General features: G+C 38.1%; 2 protein-coding genes and 1 pseudogene across 2 annotated transcripts in view; all 3 read left to right on the top strand.

Annotated features, from left to right (window-relative positions):
• LOC131777647 (uncharacterized) overlaps nt 1–7,352 on the top strand; it is a 10,319-nt pseudogene extending 2,967 nt beyond the window's left edge.
• LOC131796473 (ankyrin-2-like) overlaps nt 1–23,234 on the top strand; it is a 178,383-nt gene that overhangs the window by 62,176 nt on the left and 92,973 nt on the right. The window lies entirely within an intron of this gene.
• Nucleotides 7,576–22,975, top strand: LOC131777645 (uncharacterized). Its single transcript, XM_059093958.2, has 4 exons — nt 7,576–7,691; nt 19,661–20,165; nt 21,016–21,443; nt 22,917–22,975. The coding sequence occupies exons 1-4, from the start codon at nt 7,576–7,578 to the stop codon at nt 22,951–22,953; spliced, it is 1,086 nt and encodes a 361-aa protein (XP_058949941.2). The 3' UTR covers nt 22,954–22,975.

The raw sequence follows: 23,234 nt of genomic DNA, 5'->3' as shown, positions 1-23,234 counted from the left end.
AACTTCTCAGGTCGTGCTCGTATTTGAATGGACCACGAGCCTAATTAATTTAAATTTAGATTTTTTAGATGTATGAAAAATCATATATTTGCACTGCGGTGGAGAGATGAAATTAAGAGATCCTCGCAGCTAGGAAACCCACTGAAACGAGTAGGTGTAAAAGAGGACCTGAAAAAAAATTAGGCCCGTACGGGATTTGAACCCATGACATCTGCCAATACCGGTGCCAGCGCTCTACCAATTGAGCTAACAAGCCAACTGGGAGCTGGTCAATGAATTGGGTCCAAATAAACAGCCAAGTGAATGAAGATTTGAGAGATATGGAAAAATTCATGATATTGGCACGGAGAAGGAATCCGTGGAGCGAGTCACGGCCGCATGAACCCAAAACTGGCTTGATTCGAATTTGAAAATAAAATACACAACAACATGGGTAGTTCTACAACACAATCGCTTTAGAGACTCGCCTTCAATAACAAATCATAGTTTTATGTTTTGTTCTCTAATAAAAGCATTATTAGAGCATTATGTATAAGCAAACACAAAAAAAACACGTAGGCATTAGCATCCTTGGCCCGTGGACATGAACGTAAAGATAAGTTCGATAAATAGTCTACTTTGCCTGAAATATACAAAATTCTTGTCTCTTTCCGTAAATACTATTAAATATAAATGTAAATCCGTTGCATAAAGACAAACGTTAAAGGACCATAAAAAATGTAAGTTAGACATGAAAAACACATATATGATGAAGGGCGGGTCGAACTTGAATTTGACACGGGTCGAAGTTACACGGGGCGAAGATCAAAACGTGGCGAATGAAACGGGGCGGAACGGGGGAAATGGGAGTCTCCAACCTCGACTGCAACCGTGGGTGTTTGTTTTTGTTTTGAACCACCGCTTTTGTTTAAATTAGCGCCAAACGTCCGGCGGCCGGACAAGGTCTGAAAACATTTTAAACGTACGGCAGCCCGATATTGTTCCATCTGTCCCTTCGAAATCCAAAATAATTTATATGAAATGTTCTATTTTATTTACACTCCTCAAGCGAGTCCATGCAGCCCAAAATTTCGAACTTGATACTTTCCGCCAACCCTGTATACAGAGTACAAAGCTATCCAAGCGCTTGACACTTAGGAACTGTTAAAAGACACGGGCCGGACACGGGCTCCAATAAATCCATATTTCTGACATACCTTATATATTTCCTTAGAAAATATTCTACCTTCCATTACAATCCTTCGAGCCCGCCTCTAGAAAGTGAAAAATTCGAAATTTTTCCGTTTCGCCGACCATGAACGCAGAGTACGAAGAGATCCAAGCGTGAAATTTTTTTCTTCGGACACTACCGGATATGGTTGCAATACACTACACGTCCGGCAGCCTGATATTTTTACATATGTCTCCTTGAAAACTACCAAATTTCTATTGGAAAGTATTTTATCTTTATTTAGAATCCTCAAGTGTTTTCTAGAACGTGAAAAAAAATTGAACGGTGTCACTTACGCCGACCCCGCTGTTACAACAGTGTAAATAGAGATCCACAAGCGTAACCACTCAAAACAGTTTTCATTCGGATTCTGCTGGAACAAAATTTCAAAATACTGTAAAACTGTTTTAAAATGACGAAACCTGCGAATGGCTTTACCGTAAAACATCTGACTATAAGTCCAGGATGGCTCTTGAGAAAAAGATTTTAGGGACACACACGCGTTTTCAGTAATCTGGTTAACTTTCGTGTTACGAGGAAATTGGGTCCGCGGCACGCGATGCATCAAGGGTGAAATGTCCCTTTTAAGAAACTTTATCCCATTTAGTCATTTATCTGAGCACACAGCTCATCTATCTATCTATCTCTCTACATCTAACTGATCGTAAACTAACCAACATGTAAAAGCGCTTTTCGATTTTAGTAGCTAATCGAACTCAAAATGAATGAAATTTGCCGAACTTTCTTTTACCTCAATCGGATTCCAAGTAGTATGTACCATTCTATAACCTCAACCTCCTTTGGGATCCGAATCTTTTTCTTCTCTTTTTTACCCAAATTTTTCAAGCTTTTCAAAGGATTGCTCATTATTATTCTCCCAAAGTTACCACAAATCCGTTTCCTTCTGAACTTCCTGTGTAAAGAATCCCAGCTAGGCAGAAACCGAATTTACTAGGAAACTTTCGAATTCTGGGTATGAAATTTTTCCTTTGGCAGAAACACAACTGCGCCATTAGTTCTAACGAGAATTCCCATTGGATTGAATTCTTGCTTTTCGGCCAACTAGATCAATCGTTACTTCTTCATTCACTTCCTTGTGACTATTGACAGCTTTAAGAAGAGACGGGAACCAAATTTAAGTTATCAGAACTAATCGGTGCTGGCTGGAACCGAGTACCGATTAGTAAGTAATCAGTCAGTAAGTCCATCTAATGTTTGACTAACACATTTTAAACTCGATGACATTACTTTTCCGTATATACTCCATATACTCGAGTGTCTTGGTATACTCAATACCAGATGACGTCTAATCCACCTCTCGTCTTTCAAGTTCTTCTTATTTATCGACCAAATCTACCGCCCTTTCAAAAAAGATTCGCTACAGGTGCCGTTGATGGGGAAAAAAACTTGGAAATTTCAGCTGTTCAATACACAGTAATTAACGAAGCCATGGGTGGAAAAGGGCTTACGGTAACATGACTGAGACTCAAAAAAATCAAAGAGCTTGGGTCAGTTACATTTTTCCAGCAAACTTTATATTTTATTTAGAAACATGCTGCGACACTTTCCATGAGCATTTCCGTTCAAGTAAATATCGAATCACGCATCCGAATTATTCATCGACAACTTACATTGATTACACCTTATACACAGTAAAGCTACAGCGTCAACTACCCTTCCAAATTACTTTTGCGCTCTATGACCTAAACGACGCATTGAGTTATTCACGAATGTAATGGCGATTTCGCAAAGTTCACCACGCAGAGTTTTTATTTCTCCCTTCGCCAGTTGCTTTTACTATTATTTGGCAGGCTGCAATCCATACTTATGGTGAGCTGACCGATTCATTCTTCTAGCTTGTGGAGGTTACCGTAGACATTCTCGTTTCGCAAATCCCAGATTTCCATTTCGCAAGTTACAGAATCATTAGCATATTTCCATTTCGCAAATTAACAGATTTCTATTTTGCAAACATTAGCATATTTCCGTTTCGCAAGTTACGGCAAGCCCGCAAAAGCATGACTCTATGTGAGTTAACGACAATGGAATAAACAACTGCGTTAGGGTTATTTCATTACGATGCATTACCTGTTCATATAACCTTGCTGCTAACTTGGCCCACAACGTCTTTTTTTTCGTTTAATAATGACTCAACTTCCGCCTATTTTGATTAAAATTTACACTTTATGAAGAGAAATCAGGTAAAACGTGTTTTTGTTTATTTATGATCATTTGCTTTCTTGAACTTGGTCGCTTGAGGGGGAGGGTGGAAATGTTATGGACCGGTCGCCTGAGGGGGGAGTGGTCGAGGTTTTGGCTGGGTCACGATTAAGTTTACATGTTCTCCCTCTTAGGCTGTACAGTATATAATCTCTCATCAGCAATAATGCTTTTCATTATTTATCTGCTTCTATAACTTTCCGAAAAGGGTTTAACCTTATTTCATTTTAACTCTTGGTACAGGAAAACCCTCCAATCGACGATAAAAGAGAAAATGGCGGATGGGACACCAATGACATCCATAATTGTCTACGTTGTGTTTCATTTGATCAGCAGTCTTTTTATTTGCACTAGAGCATAAGTAATAAGTGATTGCGCCAACGCCACTAGTTGTATTGGAACCTATGCTGACATCTACAAATCCTTAGCATCAGATGTGAACAGTTTTAACATCAAATCCGCCTTATATCCGGCAAATGAGCCTTCCTCAGTTCTAATCTTCGTCAATATATATGGTCAGAACGGACCATATAAAACAGGCAACGATTCCATGCCTGCTGTAATGAAATACATATGGAGTTTGAGAAGCCTTTAGGCTGCTTTTTCCGCTGTTTTCCTGGAGATCTCATCCCTCTTCTCGATACTGCGGACTCCACGCACGCAAGAACTAAACATCACAATTCCATTCTTTTGCTGCAATGTTTCTGTAAAAGACAGGAAAAGAATGATTAAAACTGTACTGGCTGCCGTAAGTATTTCAATTAGCTATTTATATTAGCACACAAAGTCCCATTCACGAATTCAAGATGTTAGCGCAATACTCAACGAGTATGTTTAGAAATTCCGAAAGGTTTCTGATGAGTCTTCTAGCCTAGACGAAAAGCAGGATGTTATTAGCCACGAAGTATTTTTTCAAAGTATTTGACAATTTTCCATGGTAGAAATAATGTAAAATGTCCGTAATACAAAAGGCATTCATTCTACTAAATTTAAATCTCACTTTACCTAAGCCGTCACGTTCACATTTTTCTTTTGTACAATAATATTTCGGAATCTTACTCACTGATAGATTTGAGTGGTTTGTGTACAAATACGCTGTTGCGGCTGGTCGCCGCCCAGCCGTCGCTTGGGTTCCCATACGGGACATCTAAGTCTTTCATGCATGCGCTGTCGCGGAATCCTCGAATGGTGCCGCGAGGCCACCGAGTTGAAACCTCTTTATCTTGTTCAGTTTTTTATTATTGGTCTCAATGTTAAATTAGACAATTAAATTTAATTTTCTCGAAGCCCTCGTGAAACACATAAGCGTGAAATTCAGAGTCACAGAAAAGTTATTTCTTATTGATTTGTCCACCTTCAGATTTACCACGCTCTGCGAACGCATCGAGCACAACACCGGCAAGATAGACTGTAATCTCTATATATACATACATACATATATATATTTATATATATATATATATATAGATCATAACACATATATAAGATGACTGGAAATATATGAAAATCATATATGTGCACTGCGGTGAAGAAATGAGATATAAGCGATCCTCGCAGCTGAAATAGTAGTTGAAGCGAGATCTGAAAAAATTCAGGCCCGTACAGGATTTGAACCCATATGTAAGATTTCTGCTATCGAAAAATCAGTGAGCGGTTTACAAATTTTTATTTACGGACAGCTAAATGCCTTTTAAATCGAAAATGATGACTTCCATTCAAGTTGTCGAAATCGCTGTCAGTGATCACTATCTCCAGCACTGGTTGAATAAAATACTTCGTGCTATCACCAAAACGGTTTTTCACTCTTACACGCTCCACTCTTATAGTCACTTCTGATGTATAGGTTTTTTTTAGCTTCAAGACCTTGCTGTAACTTCTGGCTTGCGAGATCCACGCTTGAATTTTGCAGAATCTGTCATAAAGGGCGCATCCAAGATATGAAGACTACTGGTCGTTCTTACTTCAGGGTAGTTTTGTGGTTTTCTTTCCTGTGTCCCGTGTTTTTTCCATTTTTATATATTGGGTCTCACAATACTTAAAAGATGACACTCAATGTACATCGCTCTCAGTGGGTAACGATGAAAATCGTGGTAGGGTAGATTATGTTTGTCGTAGAAACGAAGAACCACTGATACGTTCAGTAACTTTATTTGTTGTTTCCTGTTGCTGAAAGAGGTCATGTTTGTTTTAGCAAGAGTGTGGACATCCACCGAAATTTCAAAAAGAGGAAATATGTTGCGAGACTTAATTGTGCTCCTTGCACTTATACCAGAATGGTTAGTGATATGCTATTGTAACTGCCTTTTTTGTGAAGATTTGGATATTACTTCATTTTTGAGCAGATTACTGCTTATTAGGTGCACGAGCTTGGTTAGTTACTATTTAAGCTGGGTTGTAGTGGGTATCAGGGTTAATCCAGCTTGGGGCGTTTCTATTTTGCTGATACTTTCCTTTATTTTGCATTACCTTATTTTTTTAATCAATGAAACAACCCACGCAAATGACTACCGCCTTTCTACCCTTTTCGCATATATACTTGGTTTCTTGGTCTCTGCTTTGTTGTAGGCCCTCCAGTATTAGTTGGACAGTCATTTTATGGTCGCGAAACTGCAGATGATATCCTAAAAGCATCGTTATTGTCTGTTATCGGTGCTGTGTCATGGCTGTACTTCAAATCCCAAAAGCTTCCTTTGATACTTCACAGTGTGTGGAGGCTTTTAAGGAAGTAGCAGCTGCAGCGAGGGCTCTGGCCGTAAAAAAATCTGTACCTCAGCGTGATGGGACTGAGGTTCATTCTGCTATTGTTGCAGCAGCTATAGCTACATCCTCTGCAGCTGGGGCAGCTACGGCGGCGGCTGAAGCTATGGCTATTGCTTTGGCTGCGCCAAGACTGAAATTCAAAACCTAAAGCCGCGCAAGGTGGAAACGAAAATAGCACCCCAAATGGGAAATGGACTAAGCGAGGAGAAACATCCCCTATACGAAATCCAAAGTGCCTCCGGACGTTAAAACATCGAGTCTCCATAGCTTTGAATCAATGTTGGTCTGCTTCCCCACTTCCCCCTCCTTGCTCTTACCTTTCGAGCAGGCTCACTAAAAAAAAATTAATCCTCGCCTTCTTGCCTTAGTTTTAATGGTGATGGTCTAAAAGTTTATGTAAGAGTACCAAGCGTTTCGCTCGTCAAAAATGCTCCTGCTTTATATTTAAGGACAGATAATGATATTACGCTAGTGTTAACTAGAGGTAAAATTCGCTCCTAGGGGCTTATGTGGCCTAATACTTGTTTGACTTCAGTTTGCTTGCTCCTATACCTCTGTAGTGCAGTTTTTACTCTCGTGTCAGCCAGAATTTTATAAAATTGTGTTAGGCAGGAAAAGTCCCGAACATGGCGTTTTTCTCTGCATCTTACTGTAATGTTATGGATAGTTTTCTAATCTCGAAGGGAAAAAAGAGCTTTAGTTCTTATTTCTTAGTTTATAACATTATATCGATTTCCTGTGACGTCTTTGGTACACACTCCATTGCTTTAGACCTCATAGAAATAAAAGTATGCAAGCAAAGACATTTTATCATCTTGTTTAGTCATACATCCGAACCTCCACTATCTCGGCTCTCGTTGAATATGACAATCTAATGCATTCCTTGCTGAAATAATTTCTCATCTCCCTTTAACTGCTAGCTCTCCTCAACATCCCGCATTTTCCTCTGCCCTAAGGCCTTAGTGGAAAAGCTCTACTGTAATCTGCTATCACTAGCGTTTGAACAGATTAAGAGGAAAACTTTTTGTAATTATAGAGCATACAGCATATCAGCTTGATGCATTTTGAATTCGTCTCTCAATGCAATTGTCTAAAAAACTATTCTTTTTCTTTAGTTGTAGTTAGTGCTATGATTCTTCGAGACTTGGACGTTTGTCATTAGGAATATCTTACGTCAACATTGTAAAAGTGTCAGTTTTATTTAGTCACAAACATCAATGTTTCATAGTAGGATGTTACTATAGTCTACGTATGAAACTCACTTTCACTGTCATTAATTGTCTATGTATTTTGATTATTTTATATATTTCCTCTGTACTGCAGTTTTTGCTCTCGTGTTTGGCAGGAATTTTATAAAATTGTGTTAGGCAGGAAAAGTACCGAACATGGCGTTTTTCTCGGCATCTTACTGTAATGTTATGGATAGTTTTTTTAATCTCGAAAGGAAAAAACCTGTGACCCGAAGTTGTTCCTCTGCCTGCGGTGGCTTCGAGCTCCAAAAGTAAGTTGAAAAGGAAAAGGTTTGCTCCCGAACTCCCCATTAGAGAGTGAGCGTTTAAATGCAAATACGCATATCTCAGCTATTGATTCCAAGGTAACCATGAACTTTTTTAGGCCCTAAAAAGGATTCAAATCAACAGAAGAATTTCCATATCCCGTCCGCACAAGGGCTTTTCCACCTGAACTCATGATTTACCCGATAACAAGGAGAGCATCAACTTCTTTCATGTCCCAGCTCAGCTGAGAAATATAAACAAGGTCAAAGGTTTTTTCTCTTGCACCACGGCGGGGTTTCTCTTCTTCAAAGTCACTAACAGCCCTTCAGAGTTCGGAGATCATGATGTATGAAAACGTAGAAATCGGTGCATTTGGTGTAAGTTTCCGAACACAAATGGAAGCTTAGTTTTTGCTTTCAATTTCTTTCTTCTACCATATCTTTCTCACAAACTTGGAGCCAAAATCAGCACATATTTTTTTCCTGATACCAACTCTCTCCAGAATAACTGAAGGGGAGAGGCTGGGACCAATCAGCGATCTTACACTTTTTTACTTTAATTTTTTGTAACATCTATACTCTGGTGCTTTGCCTTAATCCCTTTAAAACTCAAATTTGATTTGCATATAACTTCTCACATCATCTTCATTTAGAGCCTCTTTCAATAAGAGGTGTTGATATTGGCATTTAACTTTCTCGTTGTTCATGTTTGACTTGATTATTTGATTACTAATCAGCGACTGGAAGCGACTGTTGAAACTTTGAAACCAGTGAGTGAATGTATTCTCAAGAAAACGTGAACCTTCAAGTGTGGTTTGTTTGAATTCAGCGAACGGGAAGTTTGCAACTAATTAGATTGTGTTAGCGAGCAGAAACCGAGAAATTCCCAACAGGGGCCGAGTTGTTTTTAGGACGCAAGTATGAGTAAAGCAATTTGTGAGGGAAAGAGCACAACTTATCTTTAGACCCTCATAATTTCCACTCTTTTATGTTTGTTTTGTTTTTACTCACAAGTTTGGCGAGGATTGTCCAATACCACGGATCGTAACGAGTGACTTGTCGCTCCGTATGATCCGTACGGATCATGTAACGGTCTGTAATGTATTCACTCCTAACGCGCGAGTCGTCGACTGTATTCACGAGTTGTAAGGTCGTAGTGTCGATCCATGAATGTTATTAAAGGGACTCCATCGCTTGAGAGGCGATGGCGGATTTTGTCGTTTCTTACGATCTAATTCTCGGGTCGTGTTGTCCATCCATGAACCTTATTAGAGATACTTGGGTTTTGTCTGGTGGCCTGATGGTGTGTCGTGCACTTCGTGCGGTACGTTTTTGAACAAGAAATACTCTTCTTGTTCGAGAAATTCGTGCGATGCTTTTTATGCCCTTGTTGTCTGTGCACCAAGAGCGTGATCCCCTCGTGTCATACGCGTCGACACATTAAGTCATGGCCAGAGAGACTCCAAGTCTCTCTTATGAGATTTGCGGATCGACCGGAAAACTTGATTATTGCAAGTAGAACGTTATTTCACATGTAAAGCTGTATTAAACTATTATTATTCTGTGCCAATGTGTTCTTTAGTCTATCATCACTTTTTTCTTTTCCTTACCGAGCGGGAAATTTATTTAAAGGGAACCTGATGATGGAATTAAGAAGATTGTATTTCATAAGTTCCCATCATCTCTTATAACTGGACTCCTAAAACTTGAAAAAAGATAAATTTTTAACCCCACGATTATTCCCTTCTCCCACCTCTGCTAATACAACTGATGATGGGCATCGAGCTTCAACCAAAGGTAATAGGAAGAGAAACAGGAGAAAGATTTCTCTTGTGAAATTATTTGTACTTGACAATGCAACATTGTAAAAAGTACACTGCTTGCATCTACAAAATTTGATTATAATGATACTACTTTATAAGTGTAAGCGCTACATCTAAGGAAGCAAGCCGTCAGTAATTTTTTCTAAATTACCATCGCGCTAATTTTGAAACAAAAAATGAACTTCGCGTTTTTGCAAGTTATTTGCATTCCTTTGCCTGAATAGTGTTTGAGTAAATGGTGGAAAGTTTCTAAAGAGATTGTGGTGCTGCGTCGGTGGGAGAGTATAACAGGGTAATTTAGTATTATCAACTGAGTTTATCACGTAAATTGGCCACCGTAAAGAGTTTAAAAGCTGACGTTTCGAGCGTTAGCCCTTCGAAAATCGCGCTAACGCTCGAGACATCACTGTTAAACTCTTTACGGTGGCCAATTTATGTTATCAACTCAGTTGATAATACTAAATAACTTTTTTTTTAGTAGCCTAGCTAGATATGCAAGTTCAAGTATTTTTAAACTAATGTACAAACACAATAACTATCTTGTATACTTCAGCGGGTGGCTAAATTATGCAAAAACTGAAGTCAACACAGTCGTCAAGGGCTCACTTATTGTCAACATGGGGAGAGGACTGGGAAGGGTGACAACTGTACCCTTCTGTGAACGCAGCTCTTCAATCCTTTTTTTTGTTTTTTTGAAAACCAAGATAATTGCACTCGCCCTACGGGCTCGTGCAATTTGTAGTCTTTTCAAAAATTACGAATGCGTTACTCATTCCAAATTGTATAAGAACAATCATGTCACTTCTATTTCGTTTATAAATGATCAAATTCTCGAGATAGCTTCATCTGATAATGCAGAAAACAAAGAAAAGGTGAAACACGTACAAACATGAATCATCAAAACCCTGCAAACATTATTGTGCGTTCGGTCAAATCAAAGTGTTAAGTCAAAAGACAAAATCTTCGACATGCCTTTCTTTTTTAAGCTATTAAAAAGTTCGTTACCGCCTTTTCACTGAAATAACAAAGTTCTGCATTGTATTAACTCTCTTCTGCATTGGTGTTGCCTGAAAACTGTATTGCAACCAATTCAAAATGCAGAAATTTCCTCATGTATTTTATAAACAGTTGTCCTCCAAAAATGAGATATTCCGAACATCACGTTAAAAGTAAAGGCTATGTATTTTTATATAAAATGTACTTCAAAAATAAATCCGCTATGCAAACTACACTGCCTAATTCTTTTAATTCATACTTCGTATTTTCAAACCTTACAAAATATTCTAACCTCAATTTTAGCTTGGTACAAATGTTATCAGAAGGCATTATCAGCTGAGACGTACACTTGTTCAACGAAATGCAATTTACGTCCCTATTTCCAACTTTCGCCTAAAACTACACGGCTGTTATATTACCTTATATGTTCTATAAGTAAAAAAAATGTTATATGGTAAAAAAATAACCCATTTACTTGTCAAAAATATACAACATCTTATTAACTTTAAAACGTCTTAAGTAAAAAATAAAGGGTTGTCCAATACACCCAAACCGCTGTTAATCGTCAAAGGCAGTTGACGAATCGTCAAACCGGAAGTCGATTCGCGGCCAAGTGGTGATGTGATCACGGAGATCTCAAAGTGTTACAGACGGGATATCAAGCTATGCTACAGAAAAGAATTCTTCATAGCCTTGGCATTTTAGAAAATGTTGATAGATCAATCATGTTCTATGACATCTGAATTACTAATTTACAGTATTCACCGACCAGCCTTATACTTTTGTATTTGAGTTTATTGACAGTTATAATTAAACGACATTTGTCGTAAAGTTTACTCACCTTGAACAGACTTTGTTTGTTTATTCCCATCAATTGTTTTACTCTTTAAAGAAGTGTTTAGACTTTTTTCTTTGGAGTAAGGAGAGAATATCAAATTATGGAATGTACCCAGATTGAATGATGGGTTTCTCAACGTCCATTGTGCTGTCTCACTTCCACATTGTTTCAATGTTCCTTCCTGTCTATAGAATCAATCTTGTCCCCTTTTTGCGAGAAGATGCTTTAAATGACAATGTTATGAGAAATTACATGTTGATCAATTTTGGAATTTGAAGGGATTAAACCAAAGTCAACAAAATAGGAATGTTACATAAAATAGAAGGGAAAAGTCTACTATCCCTGAGGAGTTCCAGTCCCTCCCCTATCGTCCTTCCTTGGTGTTTTATCCAGGACGTTCTCCCCAATCCCCTTCCCCCTCATATTCCATTGGTGTAATACATAAATTGCTGATAGGCACGTGGTGTATTCCTTCTACAAATGAACCTGTTGCTGTCCAAACTTCTTTTGTATTTCTCTGTGCTTGTTTTGTTGAAACATATGCAGCTGCACCTACAACAATGAGTTTAGATCAAAAAGACCTCCTTTAATACTCTAATGTAAACCAAGCAGTTACATGTTCAAAAGCCACACCAAATTCACAACCCTCAAATGCGCATATTAATTGTTAGATCATTAATAGCGCACTCACCGGAATTAGTTCATGTGCACGTGCGTAAGTTCACTGCATATAGATAGGGCTTGGTAATTTATGCTTGCGTACTTCCAACAGTATTTTGTCACAATTCCTGAATCTCATGAATATTACAAAATACAAATTATGCAATCATTGAATGAACCAAACACTGGTTCAGACTTAAATGTTAAACATATTTACTGTATTAGTGTTGATTAGAAGTGAGAGAATATTTTGCCTCCTTTAAGCTTCATTGAAAAAGTCAGAAGAGTGAGAAGTGTTGTGGAGGAAAGAGCAAGGCAAGCACAAACAGATTGATAACGTTTGACCCAAGTGCTTAATGACCCATAAGCCAACATGAATAATGCAAGTAAATTAAGCTTTTCTTTGATCATCAATTATATTATTTTTTGTTTGAGAACTAACTAATTTCCTTCTTCATTGCTTCAAGGCTTTATCTACATACTCAATCTCTTTCTGGAGGTTACACAAATAGTGCTTTGATCAATAAGTGTTGGTATAATAAAGTTCTACAGGTATTTCCATACATTTCCTTGTTGAAAGTAAAGCAGGAATAGTTGCAGAAGTTCTAAATGCATTAAATAGCTTCATTCCAATCAGCAATTACACAAAGGTCTTTGCTTCACCGATTTAATAGTTTTGGATACTGCATTTCCCTGAATAAGTACCCAGGTGCGAATTATTTAAATTTTTGCTTTAAAGGAGGGTCACTTAGCGGAAGGAAGTTGATTAATTCAAGGGGGTGTTTAGTGAGAAACTGTAAGCTGTACTGATTTAGCTGTAGTTGAAGCTTAAAATTTATCAATAAAGTGGTAAGAGAATCAGGTTTTCCTTTTATTTAGGAAAGTGGGGGAGAAGCGGAGGGTGATAGTTCTAGGGGGAGCTTGTTTGATATAATGGCCTCGGAGGAGGGAACTTCTTAGAGTGTGGCAATTATATGAGGAAATATAGCAATTGGTCATAGCGTTAGACTGAAGATACTGATAATCCTGTTTTTGCAGCAATGAAAAGCTGATTTACCAGATTTTTTTTATTCTTTCAAGACCTTTTCTGTGGCATACCTGCTGTTAAGTTAAAGAAAATTAAAAAAGACCCAAGGAAATTATTAACTAACGTTTTCTGCTCCTGTTTCTGGAGACGTGAGCTTGGGATGCCTGTGCTCGCGGCTGTGATTGAAAACAATTCTTTACAGGAGGTTTTGTCTACCTAGAGGACCCTACAAGTAGAAAAATATGACATACCTGCTGCTTGCACTACTTCCTTGTCTCCCTCTGTTCGTTCTCTTGTTTTATTTGAAATGTCTGGAGCTGCATAAAATGAAAACACTCAAGTTTTAATCATGACCTTCTTTAGGTACTATCAATGATGATTTTAGGAGGTCAGTGAAATGAAAATGTCGCTTTTCTATTCACAGTCTAGGGGTTTTTTATTGTTAGCATTGAGTAGAAATGGTGATCTTAGAGTACTCGGTATAAGTTAAGACCCAAACTAGAATATCTTAATCAATTTAAACAGACTCTAATTTTCTTATAACTTAATTGTGCAGAGAGCTATAATGTTAAGTGGCTGTAGACTGTACACAAAATAAAGAAAAAGATGGCTTCTTTTACCTTTCCGATGACAGTACGAGCAATCAAAATTATCTCTAGGTTCAGACTGATTAATTAGAATTATGTAACTTATAAATTGAAAATTCTTGTCTCCCTTTGTTTTTTCTCTCGTTTTATTTGAGGTGTCTTGATCTGCACCAAACACTGAACTAAGTATACTCATAAATTGCAGCGCATATACCTCTGTAACATATAATAGCCCTGCGTAGCTATTTCTTTTTTCATATCTTTTCATTGTTTTGTAAAAGTTCGAATTCCTTGGATCAGTTCATCACTACAAAAATTGTTGGATTGCTAGAATATTTGTTTAATTGCATAACAAGCTGACGTGGGTTTCCTAGAAAAGATCACCTCAAGGAACTATTCAAATCAAGCGCACTGAATGATACTCGCTCTATGTTAACTTCGAATTACTCTTAATTAGTTTTAAACAGAATTTAATTTTCATACCATAAAAACCAGGCAGCTGTTTGCTGTTCAAAAGTAAGCTTCTGAGTCAACAACACTACGATTTTCTCAAATGCGAATTGAGGCCGTAAAGTGAAAACCAAACTTTCGGACTTCAAGCGGGGCCTAGTGACATTATGAAGATTCCAAGGCCCGGTAAATATTGTGTTTGAGTAAAGGGGTGTCCAAAGCATTGTTCAATGAATGACTTTGTGTCAAAACGTAGAACTTTCAGAATTTTCAACATAGTGTTGTGCAAACATCAACAGATAATATCTGCAGACTTCAAGACTGTCCTTCAACAACACTTAAGCATTAAATGTTACAGTAGTATTTTATAACTCTACTCTCTGACTGTCTGAGATCTATTGTACAGTTCAAACAATATCATGCAGGCTTATTTTTCACAAAAGAACCAAATTAGGGCATAACCTCCAATGTTACATGTTCATTCACCCACCTGGTGTAGACTCACTTTCTTCCCTTCCATCTCTTTTCCCGGCGCAACTTCTAGGCCACTGTGTGGAAGATCACCTACAGAAATTGAAAAGAGATATTTATCAGATAAGCTGATATCATAGCAAGGAAACATATTTATTTATTATCTGCCAGTCATTTTGAAGCTTCAACAACTCCCCCCTCCTCCTCTGCAACCCACAGGGAAATGCCCTACGTACATAAAACACTGGTCTTTTAAATCAAAGGTATTCGTCGGATACACTAAAACAACCATACAGGAATCAGGAATAAATTAAAAACACCAATGAAATAAAGAAACAATCAAAACTGTTAATGGTATGAGTAAGAGGGAAACTGAAATTATCTTAGAAGCTAGAAATATATAAGTTGTTGCTTGCCTGCTTGCTTGCTTGACTACTAGTAACATGTGTTCAGATACCTGGGTGGTAATATGCTAAACTAGCTTCGCAAGAACACGTTAGCGTAGTACATAGCCATTGGCTCTATGGAGGTCTATGACTTATATACTGAACAAATTGCTCAATTTTAAGGAAATGACTAATATGTAACCTGCCTGTACCCAGTCCAGACCTCTCACTTGTCGATGTCTAGATTCATATAGAACGTAGAACCGCCGAAAGCATAATGACTAAGTTCGGATTAATGCGTTCTAGAAAAGGTGAGATCATTTTGGAGGAAGACTCAAGGCAATGAAAAAATAGCGCAATTAAGCGACCTCGAGTGGCTGCGTCCACAAGTGTATCCTTTTTGTTCTGACGTGTCACTGAACTCCAAGGAATGATTGAAAACATTTTATGCCTTCAAGTTTTTTCGCTCAAGGTTCTCAAGTTTGATTTGTATTTATCGAAACAGAGCATTTCCAGAGCTTTAAAAAGAGCCCTTAAACGAGCATATTTGATGATTGTAGGCCAAAGTTTGCATTTTACTTCTTGTTATTGGCGTTGTAATTTATGCACAGCCATCTTTTACCGGCGCGTGTGAAGCATGAATTCCAAGGAATGGCTGCCGAAATTTTATGCATTCAAGTTTTGTTCGCCAACTGTTTTCAATTTTGATTTTCATAAAATTGAAAAGGGTATTTTTCAACGAGGTGCGTGTGAAGCATGTTTGCAAGTCGTGCTTTCTCGTACATTCCCATAAGCACGTGCCAGATCACGATCGAAATTTACAAAAGAGAAGAGAGAAAACCTTCAGGAAATAAACTTGGATCATTTGGAGAGAAAAAAAATCAAACAATTTTGTTTTGGAACGCTCTTCCGACAGAATATGACGCAGAGAGCGCGAGGAAGAAATGGACAAGATTTTTAACCAAGTTCACGGCAAACGCAAACGGCAAATTTCGCCTACTTTTCTTCTTATCCAATAGACCCAACAGAGAAATACACAATTATCTTCTAATTATAATAAACGTAGATACTTTTACACTATTGCTCTTAAAGCTGAAAGGCAGACGACAAAGTTCAATTCTTGCAAGTTGCCGTTCGCATACGCGAGGCGGTTTTAAGTAAAGTACACTATGTTAGTTAAAGAAACTTCATGGTATAATACGAAGCTCTAAGCTTATCATGTAGTTGATAGCTAATAGGTAGATTAAATACGTCACAACAACGTTTGACAGCAATGATATGCACGCACCACGGCACCAGCCGTGTGTCCAAGAAGACCTCGATGAATTCATTAAAACACGAAATCTTTCAATCATAAGGTTTAATATCTAAAGAAACCTTATCATTTACTTAATTATAAAAATGCTGTTTCAAATCAAGTTTATTGAAAAATGTGCTTGAAAGGAGGCTCATTGGACAGAGTCTTGGGGTAGCGTTCCCAAGCCAAACGATCAAATTTTAGACGATGAGAGAAGCAATACAAAATCTTTTTATTCTAACTATTACCAGCATTAACTGAACACTCAGTTAATGCAGGGATGAATACTAGCAGGGAAAGAAGAGTGCCTCGCAACTTCTCAAGTCGTGTTTTATATTTGAATGGAGCAAGAACTGATTAATTAAAACCAATCGGTGAATAGAGTGGGAATAGACTTCACTGAGAAGTAATCTGTTAGCGAGTCACGGCCGCATGAATTCAAACTTGCTTGATTCATATTTGAATAAAAAACATAACAATATGTTAGTTCTACAACACAATCGTTTTAGATACTCGCCTTCAATCACAGATAATAATTTTATGTTTTTTCTCTAATAAAATCATTATCAAAACATTATGTATAGGCCAACACAAAAAGCACTGTGCACATCCTTGGCACGTGTACATGAACGTAAAGATACGTTCGATAAATTGTGTAATTTGCATGAAATCTACACAGTTCTTGTCTCTTTCCGTAAATACTTTTAAATATAGATCTAAATCTGTTGCATAAAGACAAACATTAATATAGGACATAAAATGTAAGTTAGACATAAAAACACATATGTGATGAAGCGGGTCGAACTTGAATTTGACACGGGTCGAAGTTACGCGGGGCGAAAATGAAACCTCGATGCAACGTGGTCGTTTGTGTTTGTTTTGAACCACCACTTTTGTTTAAATAGCACCTCTGATTAGTCAGTTATTTTTACCTTTTCACGTTGTCTCAAAATAGTCTCTGCGTTTTCTCCGATGAGTTTGGTAAGCTTGTCAAAATAATTCTGTTTAAAACAGTACTATACGTTTTAATCCGGCGTGGAATCAGATGAATCTACCGATTTAGTAGATGCCGAAGCAGTAAACGCTTATTGATCAGTTGCTGCTAAAGAAGAACACGAAAATCCTTACAAGTATTCCGAGGAAGGTAAAATGTTGATCCACCACGATTTCATTCATACATCAATTTTTTTTCGTTGAAGTTTGCTATCGTTGTTAAATAGGACCAAGGGTCAGTTGAAATTTCTTCCCCGTGGAGAGGAGCTTGCGCTCGAAAGAGTGGTCGAGGTTGTTGTCCATGCAAAGCAGCAAATAACCATTGTAACGCAAACTGTCAATGTTGCTGACGTTCCTGCAATGAAGGGACCAAACGTCCGGCGACCGGACACGGTCTGAAAACAATTAAACGCCCGGCAGGCCGATACTTTTCCATATTTCTCTTCGAAATCCAAAATATTTATACGAAAATGTTCTACTTTTACTGATTTACAATCCTCAAGCGCTTCCATGCAGCCCAAAATTTCGAACTTAATACTTTTCGCCATACAGCCATCCAAGCGCTTGAGACTTGGGAACTTTTCAATGACACGGCCGGACACGGTCCTTCGATAACTCCATATTTCTCAGTGAAATAGACCAATTTTCCTAGGAAAATATTCTACCTTCATTTACAATCCTCGAGCGCTTCTAGAAAGTGAACAAATTCGAACGTTTTCCGTTTTGCCGACCATGAACACAGAGTACAAAGAGATCTAAGCGTGACACTTTTTTTTTCTTTGGACACTACCGGACACGGTCTTCGAATAACTAAACGTCCGGCAGTCTGATATTTTTCCATATTTCTCCTTGAAAAATACCAATTTCTGTTGGAAAGTATTTTATCTTTATTGAGAATCCTCAAGTGTTTTTTTAGAAAGTGAAAAAATTTGAACGTTGTCCTTTACGCCGACTCCGCTGTATACAGTGTAAGTAGAGATCCAAGCGTCACACTCAAAAAAACTTTTCTTCGGATTCTACCGGACAAAATTCAAAACACTATGACAAAACTGTAAAATGACGAACCGCAAATGTATTTACCGTAAAACAGTTGAATATACTTCCTTGTGAACGTTGATTAGCTTTAAGAAGAGACGGGAACCAAATTTAAGTTATCAGAACCAACTGGAGCTGGCTGGAACCGAGTACCGATTAGTAAGTAATCAACGAAGTAACTAATATTAAGTCCAGTCCGATGTTTGACTAACAAATCATAGACTCAATGATATTAGTTTCCGTATAACCTCCATATACTCCAGTGTCTCGGTATACTCAATACCAGATTACGTCTAATCAACCTCTCGTCTTTCAAGTTGTTCTTATTTATCGACCAAATCTACCGCCTTTCAAAAAGATTCGCCACAGTTGCTGTTGATGGGAAAAAACTTGGAAATTTCAGCTATTCAATAAACAGTAATTAACGAAGCCATGGGTGGAAAAGGGCTTACTGTAACATGACTGAGACTCAAGAAAATAAAAGAGCTTGGGTCAGTTACATTTTCCCAACAAACATTATATTTTATCTAGAAAAATGCTGCGACACTTTCCATGAGCATTTCCGTTCAGGTAAATGTCCTGTCACGCATTCGAATTATTCCTCGACAACGTACATTGATTACACCTTATAGACAGTACAGCTACAGCGTCAACTAAAATTTCAAATTACTTTTGCGCTCTATGGCTTTAACGACGCATTGAGTTATTCACGAACGTAGTGGAGATTTCGCAAAGTTGACCACACATTTTATTTCTCTCTGCGTTATTATTTGGCAGGCTGCAATCCACACTTATGGTGAACTGACCGATTCATTCTTCTAGTTTGTAGAGTTTAACGCAGGGATTCTCGTTTCGCAAATCACAGATTTACACTTCGCAAGTTACAGAACATTAGCATATTTCCATTTGGCAAATTACAGCAAGCCCACAAAAGCATGATTGTATGTGATTTAAGGACAATGGAATAAACAAACTGCTTCAGGGTTATTTCATTACAGTGCATTGCATTTTCATATAACCTTGCTGCTTAATTGACCCCTAACGTCTTTTTTTTAATACTGACTTAACTTACGCCTATTTTGATTAAAATTACATTTTATGAAGAGAAATCAGGTAAAACGTTTTTGTTTTTATTTAAGATCATTTGTTTTCTTGAACTTCTGACAACTCGAGCTTGAAATTTTATGGACCGGTCGCCTGAGGGGGAATGGGGAAATGTCATGGACCGGTCGCCTGAAGGGGGTGGTTGGAGGGTTTTGGTTGGGTCACGATTAAGTTTACATGATCCCCCTCTTAAGCTTTACAGTATTCTGATAATCTCTCATCAGCAATAATGCTTTTCATGATTGATCTGCCTCTATAACTTTCCGAAAAGGGCTTAACCTCATTTCGTTTGAACTCTTTTGGTACAGGAAAACCCTCCAATCCACGGTCAGAGAGAAAATGGCATATGTGACACAAAGGAAATCCATAATTCTCTACGTTGTGTTTCATTTGATCAGCAGTCTTTTTATTTGCACCATAGCAGACGTAGTAAGTAAATGCGCCAACACCACTATCTGTATTGGAACCTATGCTGACATCTACAAATCCTTAGATTCAGATGTGAACAGTTTTAACATCGAATACGCCTTATATCCGGCAAATGAACCTTCCTCAGTTCTAGTCTTCGTCAATTTATATGGTCAGAATGGAACAGATCAAACGGGCAACGATTCCGTGCCTGATGTAATGAAATACATATGGAGCTTGAGAAGCCTTTATGCTGCTTTTCCCGCTGTTTTCTTGGAGATCTCATCCTTTTTCTCAATACTGGTGACTCCACGCACGCAAGAACTAAACATCACAATTCCATTCTTTTGCTGCAATGTTTCTGTAAAAGACAGGAAAAGAATGATTAAAACTGCACTGGCTGCTGTAAGTATTTCAATTAGCTATTTTATATTAGCACACAAAGTCCCATTCGCGAATTCAAGATGTTAGCGCAATGCTCAACGAGTTTGCTTAGAAATTCCGAAAGGTTTCTGATGAGTCTTTTAGCCGAGACGAACCGCAGCGTGTTATTAGCCACGAAGTATTTTTTCAAAGTATTTGACAATTTTCCATGGTAGAAATAATTAAAAATATCCGTAATACAAAAGGCACTCATTCTACTAAATTTAAATCTCACTTTACCTAAGCCGCCACCTTCACATTTTTGTTTTGTACAAAAATATTTCGGAATCTTACTCACTTATAGATTTTGAGTGGTTTGTGTATCAATACGCTGTTGCGGCTGGTCGACGCCCAGCCGTCGCTTGGGTTCCCATACGGGGCATCTATGTTTTGAAATACAGTTCAAAATGACTAAAATATATATATATATATATATAAATATACAAATATAAGATGACTGGAAATATATGAGAATCATATATGTGCACTGCGGTGAAGATATGAGATATAAGTGGTCCTCGCAGATATGAACACTACTGAACTAGTAGTTGAAATGAGACTTGAAGAAAATTCAGGCCCGTACCAGGATTTGAACCCATATATAAGATTTCTGCTATCGGAAAATCAGGGGGCGGTTTACAACGTTTTATGTATTGACTGCTAAATGCCTTTTAAATCGAAAATGATGACTTTCACTCAAGTTGTCGAAATCGCCGTCAGTGATCACTATCTCTAGAACTGTTTGAATAAAATACTTCTATTACTAAAAACGGTTTTTCACTCTTGCACGCTCCACTCTTATAGTCACGTCTGATGTATAGTTTTTTTTCAGCTTCAAGACCTTGCTGTAACTTCTGGCTTGCGAGATCCACGCTTGAATTTTGCAGAATCTGTCATAGAAGGACACATCCCAGACATGAAGACTACTGGTCGTTCTTACTTAAGAGTAGTTTTGTGGTTTTCTTTCCTGTGTCCCATGTTTTTTGGTCCATTTTTATATCTTTGGGTCTTACAATACTTAAAAGATGACACTCAAGGTATATCACTCTCAGCGGGTAGCGATGGAAATCGTAGAAGGGTAGATTATATTTGTCGTAGAAACGAAGAACCACTGATACGTTCAGTAACTTTATTTTGTTGTTTCCTGTTGCTGATAGAGGTCATCTTTGTTTTAGCTAGAGTGTGGACATCCACCGAAATTTCAAAAAGAGGAAATATGTCGCGAGACTTTATGGCACTCCTTGCACTTATACCAGAATGGTTAGTGATATGCTGTTGTAACTGCCTTTGTTGTGAAGATCTGGATATTAGTTCATTTTTCAGCAGATTATTGCTTATTATGTGCACGAGCTTTGTTAGTTACCATTTGAGCTGGGTTGCAGTGGGCATCATGGTTAATCCAGCTTGGGGCGTTTCTATTTTGCTGATACTATCCTTTTTTTGCATTACCCTTTTTTTTGTTATCAATGAAACAACCCACGCAAATGACTCCCGCCTTTCTACCCTTTTCGCATATGCACCTGGCTTCCTTGGTCTCTGCTTTGTTGTCGTCCCTCCAGTATTAGTTGGACAGTCATTTTATGGTCGGGAAACTGCAGACGATATTCTAAAAGCAGCGTTATTGTCTGTTATCGGTGCTGTGTCATGGCTGTACTTCAAATCCCGCAAAGCTTCCTCTGATACTTCACAGTGTGTTGAGGCTGCTAAGGAAGCAGCAGCTGCAGCGAGGGCTCTAGCCGAAAAAATAACTGTACCTCAGCGTGATGGGACTGAGGTTCATTCTGCAATTGTGGCAGCAGCTATAGCTACATCCTCTGCAGCTGGTGCAGCTGTGGCGGCGGCTGAAGCTGTGGCTGTTGCTTTGGCTGCAGTCAAGACTGAAAATTCAAAACCTAAAGCCGCGCAAGGTGGAAACGAAAATAGCACCCCGAACGGAAATGGACTAAGGGAGGAGACACATCCCCTAAACGAAATCCAAAGTGCCTCCGGACGTTAAAACACCGAGTGTCCATCGCTTTGAATCAATGTTGGTCTGCTTCCCCACTTCCCCTCCTTGCTTTTACCTTTCGTGCAGGCTCTCTAAAAAAAATTAATCCTCGCCTTCTTGCCTTGGTCTTAATGGTGGTGGTCTAACAGTTTATGTAAGAGTACCAAGGGTTCGCTCGTCAAAAATGCTCCTGCTTTATATTAAGGACAGATAATGATTTTACGCAAGTGTTAGCTAGAGGTAAAATTCGCTCTTAGGGGCTTATGTGGCCTAATACGTGTTTGACTTCACTTTGCTTGCTTCTAGAGAGCTTTAGTTCTTATTTCTTAGTTAATAACATTATATCGATTTCCTGTGACGCCTTTGGTACTCACCCCATTGATTTAGACTTCATAGAAATAAAAGTATGCAAGCAAAGATATTTTATCATCTTGTTTAGCCATATATTTAAACCTCCACTATTCCCGGCTCTCACTGAATATGACAATCTAATTCATTTCTTTCTGAAATAATTTCACGTCTCCCTTTGACGGTCAGCATTCTGCAACATCCCGCATTCTCCTCTGCCCTTAAAGTGGCCTTAATGGAAAAGTTCGACTGTGTCTGCTATCAGTAGCGTTTGAATAGATTAGGAGGAAAACTTTCTGTAACTATAGAACATACAGCATATCAGCTTGATGCATTTTGAATTTATCTCTCAATGCAATTGTTTAAACAACTATTCTTTTTTCCTCCTTTGTAATTAGTGCTATGATTCTCCGAGACTTGGACGTTTGTCGTTAGGAATATCTTATGTCAACATTGCAACAGTGTCAGTTTTATTAAGTCACAAGCATCAAATGTTTTCATAGCATGATGATGTTACTGTAGTCTAAGTATGAAACTCACTTCAACTTTCATTGATTGTCTATGTATTTCAATGTTTTTATATAATAAATTATTTCCTTTATACTGCAGTTTTTACTTTAGTGTTAGGCAGGCATTTTATGGAAGGAAAAGTATCGATTAAACTACGAACATGCCGTTTTTCTCGGCATCTTACGGTAATGTTATGGATAGTTTTG

This window comes from Pocillopora verrucosa, chromosome 5 (assembly GCF_036669915.1).
Source record: "Pocillopora verrucosa isolate sample1 chromosome 5, ASM3666991v2, whole genome shotgun sequence".
Classification (NCBI taxonomy): domain Eukaryota; kingdom Metazoa; phylum Cnidaria; class Anthozoa; order Scleractinia; family Pocilloporidae; genus Pocillopora; species Pocillopora verrucosa.
Note: the sequence above shows the minus strand (reverse complement) of the source record. Positions and strands in the feature narration are given on the sequence as shown.